Below are 16,804 nucleotides of genomic sequence, written 5' to 3'. Positions count from 1 at the left end.
ACATCTACTGCTGGATATAGACCTCTTGACTTCCAACCACCGCGGTCCTGAGCTGCGAGCATCCAGATCCCTGTTACCACTGCATTTTGCGTTGCAGGGTCGTCAGTCTAGCACCTTGGGACACCAACGATCATCGGCTCTTAATACTGTGTGCCCCGCCCACTGCTACTTCAGCTACAAACTTGTATATAATATTTGTTAAAAATTTTTAGAGATATATTTATTATTAGCGGAATCAATGTAAACTTTCAACCCCTATTTTACTACTTTAAGGGTTGAATTTTAAAAATTATTGAATCACATTATACTTCGTATTTTTTTATGATTTATGAACAAAATTTTAAACTTGCAACTCTAAAAATGAAGGACAAACTTTCAACCCCTATTTCACCCCCTTATATTTTTATTTTATGGTCAAAAGTACCCTATGTTTTGCTCCAGACTCCAGGCCAAATCTAATTCTGTGCCAGAAATAGGTAACAAAGTTAAAGAGATAATGATATAAATCATAATTGCATTTTAAATATCAATATAAAGTATACTTATATTATAAATGCAAAAATCCGTCTGTCTCTTACCTTTACATGGCTAAACTTTTTAGATGAATTTTTTATACTAAATGGGACTTAGGAGCAGAATATATTTTTTATCTCCTGCAGGATTTCTGGAAAGCCCAATTACATGCGACCAGATTACTCAGGCGTTTCTCAGGAGAAAAATAGTTAAAGTTACAAATATTATTATTTCAGATATGACATTGTAACGCAGATCATGCAAGCGACTACCTTACAAAACATAAAAAGAGCGAAAGGTATCGACGTAGACGTGACAGAAAAGAGTAATAACCAGCATAACGTGAGCCGTCAACAGGTGGCTGATGCTAAGAAATTGAAGAGGTACATTGACCAACTGACAATAGCTAAAGCAGAGTGTGAGGGTGCTTTGAGGAAGTTGGGCTGGGATGGTGCTTTTCCAGCTGTAGAATCTGACAGCAAGGTACTTTATATATCTATAGATATAAAAATCAAACAAAATTACGGACAGACAGACAAAAAAAATCGAAAAAATATATTTTTGGCTTCAGTATTGATTATATTATAATGCCCTCAAACAGAAATTTTCAAAGTATCTTCAATGTACAGAATTTGACCTGTTACAGTTTTATTGTAAGTACATATACACCTAAATTAAAATTAAAAACCGCATTAAAATTCGTTGTACATCTAAGCATACAGACAGCGAAAAGCGACTTTGTTTTTGTTAAGAAGAAAACCTTATAATAACCATGTCCAACAAAAGCAGGGATGCTTTTTTTTGGGATTTTATAGGACATGGTTATTTTTATTATTTATTATTTATAAATAATAAAATAATAAAAATGACATGGTATTTTATTTGAAAATTGTAACTTTTCAGACGATGCCACTGCACAAAGTAATGGAAAGCGTGACTGGTCGACGATATCTGTCAATGTTCTTAGAGACACTGTGTTCGCAAGGCTTAGTTGGCTTCTGGTCAGCCGTGGAGGAACTTCGGCATAGTCCAAGAAGCAGCTGGCACCAGCTCGGGGCTGAGATATTCTATACATACATCAGATCACCCAGTGCTGAAATTAAAGTGGATAAAGTATGTTAATTAAACTTGAAATCTTCGAAAGTAATATGTTGTTGAATTATCATAAAATCTTATAGAATCTAAATATATAAAAATTTTAATAAAAAAAATTCAACCGACTTCCGACTAAAAAATTAACCTAAACTAAAAAGCAAAAAATAACATCTTACCTATGTGCTACCTTCTGATCAGTTTGAAGGCGGTGCCAATCCAGTGACATGTTTTAATTAAAGCCGTTTCTGAATGAACCACAGACATTGTGTAATTTAAACGGCTTTAATTAAAACATGACACTGGATTGGCACCGCCTTCAAACTGATCAGAAGGTAGCACATAGGTAAGATGTTATTTTTTGCTTTTTAGTTTAGGTTAATTTTTTAGTCGGAAGTCGGTTGAATTTTTTTTATTAAAATTTTTATTTTTTAATTTTTAGTGTTAGCACACATACTGAGTGTGAACAAAAATTAATAAGCAATTAGTTAAAACGTTATTTTCTTATGATAAGTATCTAAGTCCTACAATCACAATTTTAATAAAAATACTACCCTAACTCATATACAAAATTTCACTCCCCCTTTATCCACACGTAATATGAATATTCAGAAAATCGTGAAAGGTGACTGTCCTCCGTCTTCATCACCAGACACCCTATGCAGTCACATTCTCATCAATATAAAATTTATCAAGTCCAAACACAAGGTAGCTACTGTGAACCGTCGAGGAGTTCCCTTAACTCTCCTTCATCTTCATCACCAGACTCCTAATACAGTCACAACCCATCTAGATGGAAAGTTCTCATCAATACAAAATTATCAAGTCAAAACACAAGGTAGCTACTGTGAACCGTTGAGGAGTTTCCTTAACTATCCTTCGTCTTCATCACCAGACCCCTAATACAGTCACAACCCATCTAGGTGGAAAGTTCTCATCAATACAAATTTATCAAGTCCAAACACAAGGTAGCCACTGTGAACCGTTGAGGAGTTCTCTTAATTGTCAATCGTCTTCATCATCAGACAGTTAATACAGTCACAACTCATCTAGGTGGAAAGTTCTCATCAATACAAATAAATCAAGCCCAAACAAAAGGTACCTGCTGTAAATCGTTGACGAGTTCTATCGTCTGTGTTTCGGCTCCATCATCAGAACAACTCCAAACTTTCATAAAAGTGTAGTGGTTTAAAATATCTTATGGAAACACTAACAAACGCACTAGCCGTCCCTACAATTTTCGAAAGTTCCCCTCGATTTCTCCAGGATGCCATCATCAGACCCTGACATGAAAAAAATGGGACCACCCTGGAATGAAACCCTTCAAAACAAAAAAAGAATTTTTAAAATCGGTCCACAAATGACGGAATTATCGCTGGACATACATAAAAAAAAAAAAAAAAAAAAAAAAAAAAAAAAAAAAAAAAAAAAAAACATACATACAGCCGAACGTAGAACCTCCTCCTTTTTGGAAGTCGGTTAAAAACTCAAAGGTGACTGACTGACATAGTGATCTATCTATGCACAGCCCAGACCACTGGTAGGCATCCGCTAAGAAAGTAAGATTTTGATCAATTCTACCCCCACGGGGGTAAAATAGAAGATGAAAGTTTGTATAAAACTTTGAAAATAGATTTTAATCTGGATTAACACATAAGCTACTTTTTATCTCGGAAAAATCCATGGTTCCCGCGGGATTTGTAAAAAACTGAATTCCACGCGGACAAAGTCGCGAGCGTCGTATTAGTCGATCTCAAAATTATTGTTTAGCTTGAGAAATTAAATAGTTATCATAGCTTACATAATGAAATTGATTGTAGGACACTAGAAAAAGAATGGAGGCATTTCTTTTAGGTGATAAGGGACCGGAAGTATTCTATGAAGTTCAAGATATAGTGGTTGACACGATACAGGAGAAATACTATCATTCCTTCTTGCTGAGTGATCAGTACAAAGCTTTGATTGCTGAATTGGCTACAGAAGAGGCTAACAAAGGTAAGAGAAATAAATCATACGAAAAATATCTCGCGACTAGAGAGATACTCTTATATTGTGGACCAAAAACGGCAAAATCTAAAATGCCGCTCTATCTCTTTTGGCTACGAATAGTCATAGCTACGAAAAAGACAACCATAGACTTGACCCATATCTCAAAATCATAGACTTGTGACGTGCATCCTAAGAATAGAAAAGAATAATGTGCATATGAGACGAGAGAAAGACTGATGGCGACCAATAAATTCGGCATCTAAAACAACGCTATCTTTTTCAATTCATCTCATCGAAAGAAAGAGCCATGTCGATTCTGTTGCTATTGGTTGAAGTTTATCTTTTTCTCGTCTATGTGTTGTGATTGTTGTGGTGCGCCTCACATAGCCTCACCGGTGAGTTCGAAGTCAATGGCTAACTTTCATTATGTGGGTCATTGAATAAGAAGAAGTTTATTTATTTTAAATATTCTATGAATCCTACTAATATTATAAACGCGAAAGTATAAATGGATGCTTGGATGTTTGTTACTCTTATCGTCGCAATTACTGAACCGATTTGGTTGAAATTTAAAACGGAAGAGATAAACTCCGAGCAGAGTCCTGGACATGTGACCAAAGGACGTATGGTTAAGGAATTTCCATAGCTTACTTTTTATCACGAAAGTGTCCAAAAACCATTTTGCGAGATTTGCCGAAAACTGATGATTATGATGGTATGAATGTTTGTTACTCTTTCACGTTGCGACTGTTGAACCGAATTCGCTGAAACTTGGAATTGAGATAGATGGCCTGGAGTTACCTACACAAAGGCTTATACCGCAAAAATCAATGATTCCCGCGAGAGAGGGTGTGATGTTTTTGTGGATGGTATGAATATTTGTTACTGTTTCACACTTTTAAGCTTAAAAGCTATTGAATGGATTTTCCAAAATTTGAAATGGTTACGATTCATGGAAAACTTAATTTTACGCTTAAGAAGTCTCGGGTATCAGCTAGTAAATAATAATCATACTCTGGTTACAGAGCTATGTTCAGAGAGATCGCCCATTGAAGACCGTCAGCTGTCAAATGAGTCAGTATCGTCGGCGGAAAGTGCAGGCACCGTGCAACTTACTGAACATTCCACTTACGCTAGACGGAAACTCGACCAACTGCAGGAAAGGCATAATAATAAGACTCAGGTAATTTCACTTTTTTTTTTTTTTTTTTTTACGTTATATAGGCTAGCGCTTGGCAGCAATCATGCTTGACAGTAAGCGATGATGCAGCCTAAGGTGGAACGCGCTTGCCTAGAAAATGCCTATTCACTCTTAACTTGAATATACCCATGTTGTAGGTGGTAGGGAAAACTGAAGCTGGAAGGGCATTCCATAATTTCGCAGTGCGGATCAGGAACGAAGAACCGAAACGCTTCGTACGAGTCCAGGGGACATCAACTACGTATGGATGCAGACCTCTGCGATGCCTGGCAGTTCTATGGTAAAAAGGTGAAGAGGGAACTAGATCGAAAAGTTCCTGAGCGCACTCTCCGAAATAAATCCTGTAGAACACCGACAGACAGGCAACTTTTCGGCGATGCTCTAATGATTGCAATTTCGCATTAGTTAGCGCCTCGTTACCGATGAGCCTTCTAGCTCGGCGATCCACCGAGTCCAGAGCAGCAAGCTGGTATTTGGCCGATCCATCCCATAAATGGGAGCAGTACTCCATGCACGAACGAACCTGAGCTTGGTAAAGAGTAAGAAGCTGTTCCGGTGTGAAGTAGCGCTTCACCTTATTTAGGATACCGAGCTTATAACCAGCTGTTTCTGCTTTGGACTCAATGCATTCTCCAAAGTTGAGCTTGGACGATATTGTAATACCTAGAAGCTCAATACTGTCAGTGATCGGAACAGGTGTATTCCGGAAAGTAGGAGTAAACTGGAATGGACTCCTTTTCGCAGTGAATAAACACGCCTGTGTTTTGGTAGCATTAAATTTGACTAGATTGGCGTCTCCCCAGTCGGACACCTTGTTTAAGGTCAAATTGACACGTTCTACCAATGTCTCTCTTTGCTCAAGGGTCTCAGCCCCACTAGCGCGAGGACTGGACATATATCTATCCGTTACAGTGCTGTCGTCGGCATACCCAAATAAACCTGGCTTGAGCAGGTCGTTTATGTGCAGCAGGAAGAGTGTAGCGGAGAGAACTGATCCCTGAGGAACTCCGGCATTGATTGCCATTGGATCAGACGAGCTGCCGTCTACGACAACTCGAAATGATCGTTCGCTCAGGAAATCTGATATCCAGCGACATAGGCTAGAGGGAATCCCGTAGGCAGGAAGTTTACTTAAAAGGCCATCATGCCAGACCCGGTCAAAAGCCTTCGAGACGTCTAGTGAAACAGCGAGCGCTTCACCATGCTTCTCGATGGCTTCACCCCAGATGTAAGTGGCATACACTAGAAGATCACCTGTCGAACGGTTGCGACGAAAACCGTACTGATGGTCCGAAAGGAGATCATTTTGCTCGAGGTATGCCAGGAGCCTGTTGTTCAATACACGTTCCATACTTTTACAAAGTATGGAAGTGATTGCAATAGGTCTGTAATTAGCCGGGTCGGCACGGCTTCCCTTTTTTGGTACAGGTTGTACATTAGCAACCTTCCAAGCCCTCGGAACCTGAGCAGACTTAAGGGAGAGACGGAACAGGCGAGTTAAAACAGGAGACAACTCAGGGGCACATGTTTTCAATAAAATTGCTGGTATTCCATCAGGACCACTGGCCTTATTCACATCCAAGCTGCGGAGCACCTTCAAAACCTCACATTGGCGTATGCGAATCTCTGGCATAACAGTGTCGCATGATGGTAGGTTTGGAGGGGAGGTGCTCCCAGCATTGAGCTGTGAATTTTCCGCAAAAAGAGTCGCTAAGATGTTAGCCTTGTCTTTTGAGGTGAAAGCCAGCGATCCATCCGGTTTCAGCAAGGGTGGAAGCGAAGGACGACAGAAGTTGGTTTCAACCGATTTCGCGAGAGACCAAAAAGCTTTACTACCCCGTGGATAAGATGCTAATTTGGCCCCAATGCGGTTGGTACGGTTGAAACGAGCCTTCTTTAGAACCTTCTTGTAGGACTTGGCAGCTAAGTTGAATGCTCTCTTCTTTGCAGAGATATCCGGAGCTTTAGTGGTACGGGCTTCAGCCCACGCTGCAAACGCTGAGTTTTTAAGAATTTCAGCATCAGCGCAAGCAGAGTTATACCACCGAGGAACCTTGCTATCCAGAGATATGTCAGCGTATGGAATAAAAAATTCCATACCCTACGTATCACCTTTGATATAGCTTGTTCGCAGCTCGACGGATCATTAGAAGAGAAGCATATCTGCCGCCAAGGGTAAGATGCAAAGAAGTGCCGCATCTCATCCCAGTCTGCCGACTTAAACCGCCATACCCGCCTAGTACCGGCAGAGCCAGACTTTGGAGGGTAATACATCGAAACCGACTTGACCACACAGTGATCGGATGTGCCAAGGGGTGCGGCAACTGACACTGTAATCTGGTCTGGGTCGGAAGTCAGCAGAAGGTCCAGACAATTAGGTGTGTGACCTTCAATGTCGGGTATCCGCGTCGCTTCATGGACTAGCTGAGAGAGACCTAATGACAAGGAGAATTTAAGAGCCTCTCTTCCAGCGTGGTCTGTAGTCTGGTATGGGAACAGCCAGTCTTGGTGATGGGCATTAAAGTCCCCCAGAAATACTATTTGAGCAGCAGGATACCGACGCAGGGCAATGTCAGCCGTCTGGGTAAGATATTGAAACATCCGAGTTGTCTCCTGATCACCGGTATGCGACCTATAGATGCAAGCATACACGATCTGCTCCATGCCCATATCCAATAAGCACCACAAGATGGAGAAGTTGGGCACCTCCAAGTTACGGAGACGTCGGCAACAGATGTCATTACGAGCAAACAAGCACACCCCAGCGTGAGATTTAAAATTGTGCTCCAACGCATATCCCGGGTAATGCAGGTACGCTGCATCTGCTGGACTACTGATTTGCGTCTCCGTCAAGAAGAATAAATTCGGCCTCTCAGTTTCAAGATGATGATGGACTGCAACGAGATTGGAGTGCAATCCCCTTATATTAGTGAGATGCACTTTGAGAGAGAGGGGGTGCAACCGCTGAACAAATTTACTCTTCTTTTTCTTGTGCTGCATAATTATCAAGTGAATAGGGTAAAGGAAGTGGAAGTTGTACGAGGCTCTGCAATCATAGACTCCACAATCTGATAAAAAAGATACACTAATGAAAGGCTCGAATGGAGACTGCGGGGACGCCCGAACCCCCCTGGAAATCGCCATCGGACCCTCTCTCCGGACGCCAACCGGCACGATGGAAGCCATTCCAGGATTTTTCGCTAGTTGGCGGGGCAGCCTTTCGTAGGTGGCTAACCTACAATTGGGCCCCCTACTAACTGCGGTCGGCCAGCGGAGAACCGTGCTTCGGATCCCGCTACCCTCCAAATCGAGACTTCCGGTGCATCTATTCCACAGATCAGGTTCTGTCACAGAAAGCAGAGCTACTGTACAGACCCAATTCCTTATGACGGCTTTTGCGACCAACGCGCCGGAACACGACTAATCGTAACAGTTACCTGCCATAATCAGTCATTTGGCGACGCGGCTTTGATCGCAGGGTGGTTTTTCAATTAGACTTAATGAGACGTGATAGCCCAGTGGATATGACCTCTGCCTCCGATACCGAAGGGTGTCTCGAATCTGGTCGGGGGCTTGCACCTCCAACTGTTTCAGTTGTGTGCATTTTAAGAAATTAAATATCACGTGTCTCAAACGGTGAAGGAAGACATGGTGAGGAAACCTGCATACCAGAGAATTTTCTTAATAGGGATGATGACAGTTTTTTAAATTGTATATAAATTAAGAGTATACTAATAGCAAAGCAATTTTGTGAAAGTAACAGGGTATCTGCGATCATTACTTACGGAGCTACAGGAATTTAAAGGGTTAGATTTGCGCTGCCGCGGATCCCTGAAAAACGCTCCATACAAAATGGCACGATTTAGTGAAGTCGTTGGCTCGCTGATCGTTAGGTTTGTATGGGCGTTCAAACAAAATTACTAATATCTTTGTTATTTGTGCGTTTATGTTTATAGTTCATTTATTGAAAAATGTCACATTTAATGTAAGGAAGCTAAAACTGTATGAATTTTCATCTAATTACGATAAAAAAAAATTCAATAGATTTTGAAATTTTATAACCTTATTTATTTTGCAAATATCCAGACAATCTTTGCTTTTTATATATAAATCAGTTAACATTGACCTTATTTACTCGAATGTATCATAAAAATCAATATATTCAAACCTAGTCATCATCCCCATTCTCTGCGTGTGTGAAGTCTGCCAATCTGCACTAGGCCAGCCTGGTGGACTATTGGCCTAACCCCTCTTATACTGAGAGGAGACTCAAGCTCAACATCCAAATATGGATTGATAATAATGATGATACAAATTGAATCAGTAGGTATATCTCTATGTTCCTTTTATTAGGCCTTAGCAGCTCTCAGAGCGTCCCTGAAGCCGGAGTCGCCGGCGCTGGCGATGCTCGCCAACGAGGTGGAGAGGCTGGCGGGCGAGCAGATGCGGCTGGAGGCGCACTTGGCGAGGACGGACACGTGGGCCGACCATTTAGGGAGATGGCGGGCTACCGTGCACAGTGCTGAGGTAATTTTTTTCAAGTACCGTACTCCCGTGACCAATACCGTCCTTACAGACATATTATAGTGCCCATGCCGATACGGAAATTGTAAGGTAACCTGACGGAGTTTAATAATGATGACCTTATTGCTTTTTTTGCTGACATTTCATATTATTCTGACATTTTATCTATACTATTTCGACTTTTTAATTTTATTTTTGATTTTTGTTTTTATGTTTTTCCTAATATGGGTGTATGCCTGAAATAAATGATTTTTTTAAATTTATTTTTACCATAAGGGCACACAGGGCCCGTGCCCAGGGCCCCCATTTTCTAAGGGGCCTCGAAGGACTGACAATATCAATAGATAATCCCAGAAGAAACCGTTATCATAATCGTAATCAAAAAACCAGCACCATTCTAAGATCATTAATATCATATTATATCATACTGTATTTGATAACAAAATAAATTATCATACTTAGTAAAAAATTTTTAGTATAGTACATATTTTGTTATATGTCATAGGGAAGCGTTTTCGATGAAAACTTTGCGGGTGGTTTGACTTTTTCCAACATTTATTCATATTTCAACCAATACTGTTCTTCTGTACATTTCTGTTTATTTTATTTTAGTTTAATTCTGTTCATAATGTAATTGTGTGATAGATCAATATCTATTTATAAACGCAAATCTAAATCAGTTTTTTCCCTAATTAGTCTAATGAACCTATTTATTATTCTTTTAATGTTTCTATTCGAGTACTAAATTACGCATGTTGGGATAACCTATAAGTGGGTCTATGACACAACAACTTGACTAATCCATGTTTTGTAAAACTCAATTTTAATTGTCGTAACCTGTTGGTACCCTATAAAAATGAATAAATAAATATTTCAACCAATACTTACAAAATCTAGTGCTAAGGAAAATATTGAATAATTCCGCTTTTATAATTGAGTTATGAGGTTTTCAAAAAAGTTTTTGTGCTCAAAGAGCTATAAGTAATATATAAGCGTCATTTCAATACAATGCTTTATATCATTCAAAATTAGCGGGATATTGCTAAGATAGCCAAGCCAACAGTTTTACAAATTATTTGTATACTGCCACCTATAGTTTAAACTCTTTCAGGGCATATGCATAGGGGTTTTCTACGCAAGCGTGTTCCAAAGATATACATTATTAATGCTTACCATCAGAGCCAAGCCCATCTAATATTAAAAAAAAAAACATTTCTTATATATGAGCGAGTAATAACTATGAGCTAGTAAAAGCCCTGTTTGTCGCCTATAGCTTTCTTGCGATTGGTTGGTTGAACTTGACTGGGTCCGGTAGTTAATAAATAATTATACTATACTTACTAAGTATTTGTTTTGCAGATTATTGACGAATCGAAGCCACCACAGTTTGTAATAGTAGTGCATATGGCGGAGCAGGAACCCACTAGCGACGACGAGAGACCTGAACAAATATCCACCGGTTGGGTTCTGTTGAGAACTCTCAATGAATTTCAGGTAAATTAATTAAATTATACATTAAATACTTATAGTTACTTACGCCTGCAACTTGGCTGGCGTTTAATACCGTTTTCATCAACAAAATAAAAGCGCTGCTTACAAGAGCGGAATATTTAGGAACTATCGCAGGAAATATGACAGTTGCAATGCAAAGGTTAGCACGACGAGGTGTGGGCAACATCCGATAGATGTCGCTTTACTAACTCACGTTCACTTTACCGTAGTATAGTACGAGATCCGGTTTATGGAACATATTAATTACCTGTCTGTTATTTATTTGGGTTAGGAAATAAATTATTGATAATATTCACATTGACACATTGCAAATAAGTGACATAATATAACTATAAACAATAGTACAGCATGAAGAGAGCCGAACGTTACCACGACGAGATGCGCATTGCGCGGTACATGCGACAGATGTCGCTTTACATTTTGTTCGCTATTGTATAACGCGATATGGAGATGTTCGCTAGCGGAATGACCTCCCCGCTATTCCGAATTTTCGGTATCGCTTCTCGGCCTTTTGGCTAAGATCAAAGTGTAGTATCTGTTCTTTTCAGCTTAATATCTGAAAGTTCCCGCAATGCGGGACCAGTATATTAAACTGATTTTTGGAAACTGACGGGATGTTAGGGGCTCGCTCCACTCCCGTCACGGGTCGGCCCGGCATTGCAGTGCCGCCGGGATCGGCCCACAGAAATTATTATTAAATATTAGCAAAGCGGAAAGCGGTCAAACTTCGCTTTGACTTTGACATCGACTCATTCCGTAATCAGTCTAATCATTATTCATCGGGCCTAGTGCCTACTACCTACAGTGCTACACCTACACCTACAATAGATGTTGGCCTATTCTCATCTCAGGCCTACTGAAGAATATTCATAATGCATATAAAATTTCATAGGAATCGGTCAATCCGTTTCAAACGAACATTTTGAAACGAGAATTTTATATACGACTTTCTGTATCTATCTATACTAATATTATAAATGCGAAAGTCTGTCTGTTATCTTTTCACGGTTAAACTGCTGAGCTGGTCAAGATAAAATTTTAGTATAATAGTAAATGGGTCCTTGGAGCAAAACATAGGGTGCTTTTGATCCTAAAATAAAAATAGAAGGTAGTGAAATAGGGTTTGAAAGTTTGTATGGAAAGTCATTCATTTTTAGAGTTACAGTTTTAAAAAATTGTCCATAAATCATAAAAAAGTTATAATGTGATTCAACAATTTTTAAAATTCAACCCCTGAAGTGGTGAAATAAGAGTTTAAAAGTTTACATTGATTTCCACGCACGGTGTGGTTTTTCATCCTCCTAACAAATAAGCCCGCTTCCATCTTAGACTGCAGCATCACTTACTATCAGTTGAGATTGTAGTCAACGGCTTACTAAAATCATTACAAAATATCAATTCAGAAAGGGATGGGCGCCGTATCAACTCGGTTTGTATTTTAGCGAATAATAACAATCTTGTAAATTTCAGGAACTGCATCGAAAGTTAAGGCCTATGTGTACAGAGTTAAAAAATTTAGAACTACCGTCAAATTCATTCAAATTCATTTTCGGGAAGAATGACAGGAATTCATTAGAAAAAGCTAAGATTTTAATACAAAAGTATTTAGAGGTTAGTATCTTTTTATTATTTTACAGTTGTCAACTTACATTGGAGCAGTATGGTGGGCCTAAGCTCCAAATCGCAGTCATGCGCTCTTAGAAATTTAATTTATTGAATATAATATGTGTTACTTTATATGATGGCCAAGTCAATCTATGTTATTTAAAATATAAAAGATATTTAATATTGCTATAATCACTATAAGATGTTGCTAATTAATAATTATGCAATGACTTGAGACAGAAGGTTATGGATCTCACAACTTTTTATGGTAGAACAATTGTGTTACGAGAATTGGTATATTTTACAAGGGTCATTTATGATGGTATGTTATTTATATCTTATAATAAAATACATTTAAATTTTCAGTTTGTTCTAGAGGACGATAGATTAAACCAGAGTGAAGCTTTATACACATTTCTCAATCCAAGTTCTGAATATATGAAACAAGGTGATTTACCAAAGAAAAACAAGTTTTCCTTTTCTACATTATTTAAAAGGTATGACTATAACTATTATTAACATTCTCAGAAGTGGATTACAAAAAAAAAACCAATGTCGAACAAAGGTTATGATTCACAATATTTGTCAGGACAACTTAATTAACAAATCAAACTGTTACCAAAATTAGACCCTAGAATTGCAGAGTCTTGAGTGAAGTCACGCACTTGTGAACGTTGTGTGTAGGGTTAAAGGTGCCTTTGACAGACAACACTCCCCTTTTCCACTCAAGTCACTCTCCCCGCCACACACATAAAGAATAACAAGAAATTGACAATTAGTAATTAGTTGACGGCCTGAAAGCCACGAGCATACTAAAGCCGTATAACGAGCGTCTTATATTTCAAGTCGTTCCAGACAACCGACCCCTACCCCTCTCTAACTCCCTACTCTTAACGGAAACAAGTCCCGCTACCTAGCGTCGGCACGAGCCAACACGAGATCGAGCGATGTTACACTGCTATTTCCTACACTATAATTATAAACATTTGCTTTTAATTGAAAAAACAGAGCTCTTATCATTACATAAAAATAAAATTGAAATGTCTGTCTGTGATATCAAAATTGCTTGTAGTTATTTACACAATACTAAAACAAAATCAGGGGTTTTTTTTTAATTGTTGGACTTTCTGTTCTGTTATTTTTGTTTTCTCTGTCTGTCTATTTCTCAGGGCTAATATCTGTAACGGCTGAACCTATTTTAACGGGAGTTTCACTGGTAGATAAGGAGATTATTAAGTAATATATAGGTTACTTTTTATCCCGGAAAAATCCATCCCAATCCATGCTCATTACAGTAACATTTTCCTGTCGTGAGAATTGAATCCATGGCCATGGTTGCAAAAAGAATGGTCACTGCACACTGCACCACGTGGCTGAAGATTGACTATAAAATGTGTTTCTTTATATAGCACGAGTAGCGACGCAACCAACAGGTCGTCGCAAGAGAAGGAAGCGTTCACGCATCTGTCAGCGGACGAGGACGAGATATCTCTGTACTTGGACGGGAACGGCGGCGACGCGGCCGGCAAGAATATGAATAGCTCCATGCGCGGTATGTTGATGTATTTTTACAATAACACAATTAGTGCAAGGGTTACAAGTAACCAACAAGAAAAATGGCATATCAAAATATGTATGAAAGAAGGTTGGCACTTTCGACACTTATACGAGCTGTGACCAGACCATAAAATGCCATGGTAACCTAAACCATATACCAATTTTAAGCATAACTTGTAATGCCGCAAAGCATATCTAATTGTTTTTTTTTTCTTTTTAAAGCCGAAAAATATTTATGTAATTCATCTTTTGTTGTAGCTCTTGTCACTATTTCATTCTAATTAACTCCATATATCATTTATATCAATTAAAATATATTTAATAAGAGAATAAGCTCGAATACCTGGGTCATATAATGCGAAACTCCAAATATCACCTGCTCCAGCTTATTATCCAGGGAAAGATAAAGGGGAAACGAAGGCCTGGTCGTAGACGTACATCTTGGCTCAAGAACTTACGCCAATGGTTTAATATGAGTACCAGATCACTCTTTCGGGCAGCAGTGAACAAAGTTAAATTAGCCTTAATGATTGCTGACCTCCGATAGGAGATGGCACTATAAGAAGAAGAAGAAGAGATAACAGAAAAACGAACCCGCTATTTAATAAGTTAACCCGCTAAGTTAATAAGTTATTTGTCTGTGGTGTATATTATTCATCTATGGCAATGAGTTAAATGATTAAATTTGTGTTCAGGGGCCGGACCCCTAGGCGAGGAGCGGGACAGTATAGCAGAGCCACTTTACGCGTTGCTCAGCGAAGTATTCGACATGCGTGGCGTGTTCCGCTGGCTCAGGAAGACGCTCGTCACCTTCGTGCAGATCACTTACGGCAGGACTATCAACAGGTAGGACTTTATGAAGACATAAGATGCTCTACTCGGCGCTACTCGGCGGGGTGTTCCGCTAGCTCATTAAGAGTGTGCAATATGTAATTTGGTGGTTACAAATGGTTCTGGATCTCAGATTCTGGAAAAGTTAGGAGCCTGATATTTAGGTAAATGATATTTCAAAGTGTTAGCTTCGTTATGACTATACAAAATACAAAATTTGTAAAACTTTTCTCGATAGTTAATTTTTTTGAAAATCACATGTTTTGCTCACATTTTGCTTTCAATCTCAGGAAAAGCAAACTTATTTTCTTAAATTTTTGTTTTGTATAGAAAATTAGGTATATATCTTGACAAGTTCAAGATATATTTTGTTTTTCGTTATGTTGTTTAATTTACTTGCAATTAGGTAAAAATGGTTTTGGCGCTCACGTCATAAAATTTGCGTCGCGTGTCAATCGCTCCGTGCTTTTCACTCACGTGAAAGTCATAATTCGGCGTCTCGCTTGTGCTTCGAATTTTATCCATATCGTACCGACGGGCTGCGCGCTCTTAAGACGCTCGTCACCTTCGTGCAGATCACTGACGGCAGACTGATCTTATTGTTTGACAGCTAATTTTATTCAATTATGTTTGTCGAAATGACAGTTTCCCTAGGAATTTAATGTTGATTTAACACTTTTTGATTGAGTGGACCTTTGAAACGGGAACTGAACAAGTTACGCAATTTCACCTGTGATTTATATATTTAGTATTCAACATACTGTATGGATTTGTACTTTATATAATTATGTATATGTTTTTTAATCATGTATACTTTGGCAGGCAAATCAAAGAGACAATATCGTGGCTATTCTCGGAGCAGATGCTGCATTACTACATTAGTATAGTTCTGAAGTCGTGGTGGCCGGGCGGCGTGCTCAGTGAAAACATTACCAATAGGAATATTAGAGATAAAGGTAAGCCAAGCTGTATATCTATTATACTGCTAAGCTAAAAAGTTGGCTTATTATCTTTTATGCTTAATTTACTATAATCTTTTTATGGTTATGTTATTTTCGGTTCCGCAGATTTGTAGTAATAAGAAAAGATTTAAAATTTATTATGGTTTTGTCATTTTAGAAATCGATTAAAATGTAAAAAAGTACATATTTCATATTATCAGAACACACACGCACATTGGCCCTGCAGCAACTCAACGAGGCGGTGGTGGGCACGTTGTCATCGTTGGTGGGCGCGCACGCGGCGGCGCGAGGGGCGCACAAACTGTTCACCACGCTGCAGCAGCCCACGCACAACAAACAACTGTTCTATGTGAGTTATTGCGGTACACTCTGCATGGTCAGAACACACGCACATTGGCCCTGCAGCAACACAACGAGGCGGTGGTGGGCACGTTGTCATCGTTGGTGGGCGCGCACGCGGCGGCGCGAGAAGCGCACAAACTGTTCACCACGCTGCAGCAGCGCACGCACAACAAACAACTGTTCTATGTGAGTTATTGCGGTACACTCTGCATGGTCAGAACACACGCACATTGGCCCTGCAGCAACTCAACGAGGCGGTGGTGGGCACGTTGTCATCGTTGGTGGGCGCGCACGCGGCGGCGCGAGAAGCGCACAAACTGTTCACCACGCTGCAGCAGCGCACGCACAACAAACTGTTCTATGTGAGTTATTGCGGTACACTCTGCATGGTCAGAACACACGCACATTGACCCTGCAGCAACTCAACGAGGCGGTGGTGGGCACGTTGTCATCGTTGGTGGGCGCGCACGCGGCGGCGCGAGGAGCGCACAAACTGTTCACCACGCTGCAGCAGCGCACGCACAACAAACAACTGTTCTATGTGAGTTATTGCGGTACACTCTGCATGGTCAGAACACACGCACATTGGCCCTGCAGCAACTCAACGAGGCGGTGGTGGGCACGTTGTCATCGTTGGTGGGCGCGCACGCGGCGGCGCGAGAAGCGCACAAACTGT

At 39.8% G+C, this 16,804-nt stretch overlaps 1 protein-coding gene and 1 non-coding gene across 2 annotated transcripts in view; both read left to right on the top strand.

Moving 5' to 3' along the window:
- LOC112056116 (sorting nexin-25) overlaps positions 1–16,804 on the top strand; it is a 31,610-nt gene that overhangs the window by 4,952 nt on the left and 9,854 nt on the right. The window contains exons 5-16 of the mRNA XM_052881975.1: positions 750–996; positions 1,417–1,626; positions 3,426–3,600; positions 4,620–4,777; positions 9,149–9,322; positions 10,679–10,813; positions 12,302–12,442; positions 12,803–12,933; positions 13,846–13,988; positions 14,689–14,839; positions 15,647–15,780; positions 15,987–16,135. Coding sequence (XP_052737935.1) covers positions 750–996; positions 1,417–1,626; positions 3,426–3,600; positions 4,620–4,777; positions 9,149–9,322; positions 10,679–10,813; positions 12,302–12,442; positions 12,803–12,933; positions 13,846–13,988; positions 14,689–14,839; positions 15,647–15,780; positions 15,987–16,135 — 1,948 coding nt within the window. The remainder of the gene's footprint in view (positions 1–749; positions 997–1,416; positions 1,627–3,425; positions 3,601–4,619; positions 4,778–9,148; positions 9,323–10,678; positions 10,814–12,301; positions 12,443–12,802; positions 12,934–13,845; positions 13,989–14,688; positions 14,840–15,646; positions 15,781–15,986; positions 16,136–16,804) is intronic.
- Positions 11,327–11,519, top strand: LOC112057043 (U2 spliceosomal RNA). Its single transcript, XR_008250939.1, has one exon. It is a non-coding gene; the product is annotated as a U2 spliceosomal RNA (small nuclear RNA).

Source organism: Bicyclus anynana, chromosome 6 (genome assembly GCF_947172395.1).
Source record: "Bicyclus anynana chromosome 6, ilBicAnyn1.1, whole genome shotgun sequence".
NCBI lineage: Eukaryota > Metazoa > Arthropoda > Insecta > Lepidoptera > Nymphalidae > Bicyclus > Bicyclus anynana.
The sequence above is the reverse complement of the archived record's forward strand: the minus strand, read 5'-3'. Positions and strand labels throughout refer to the sequence as shown.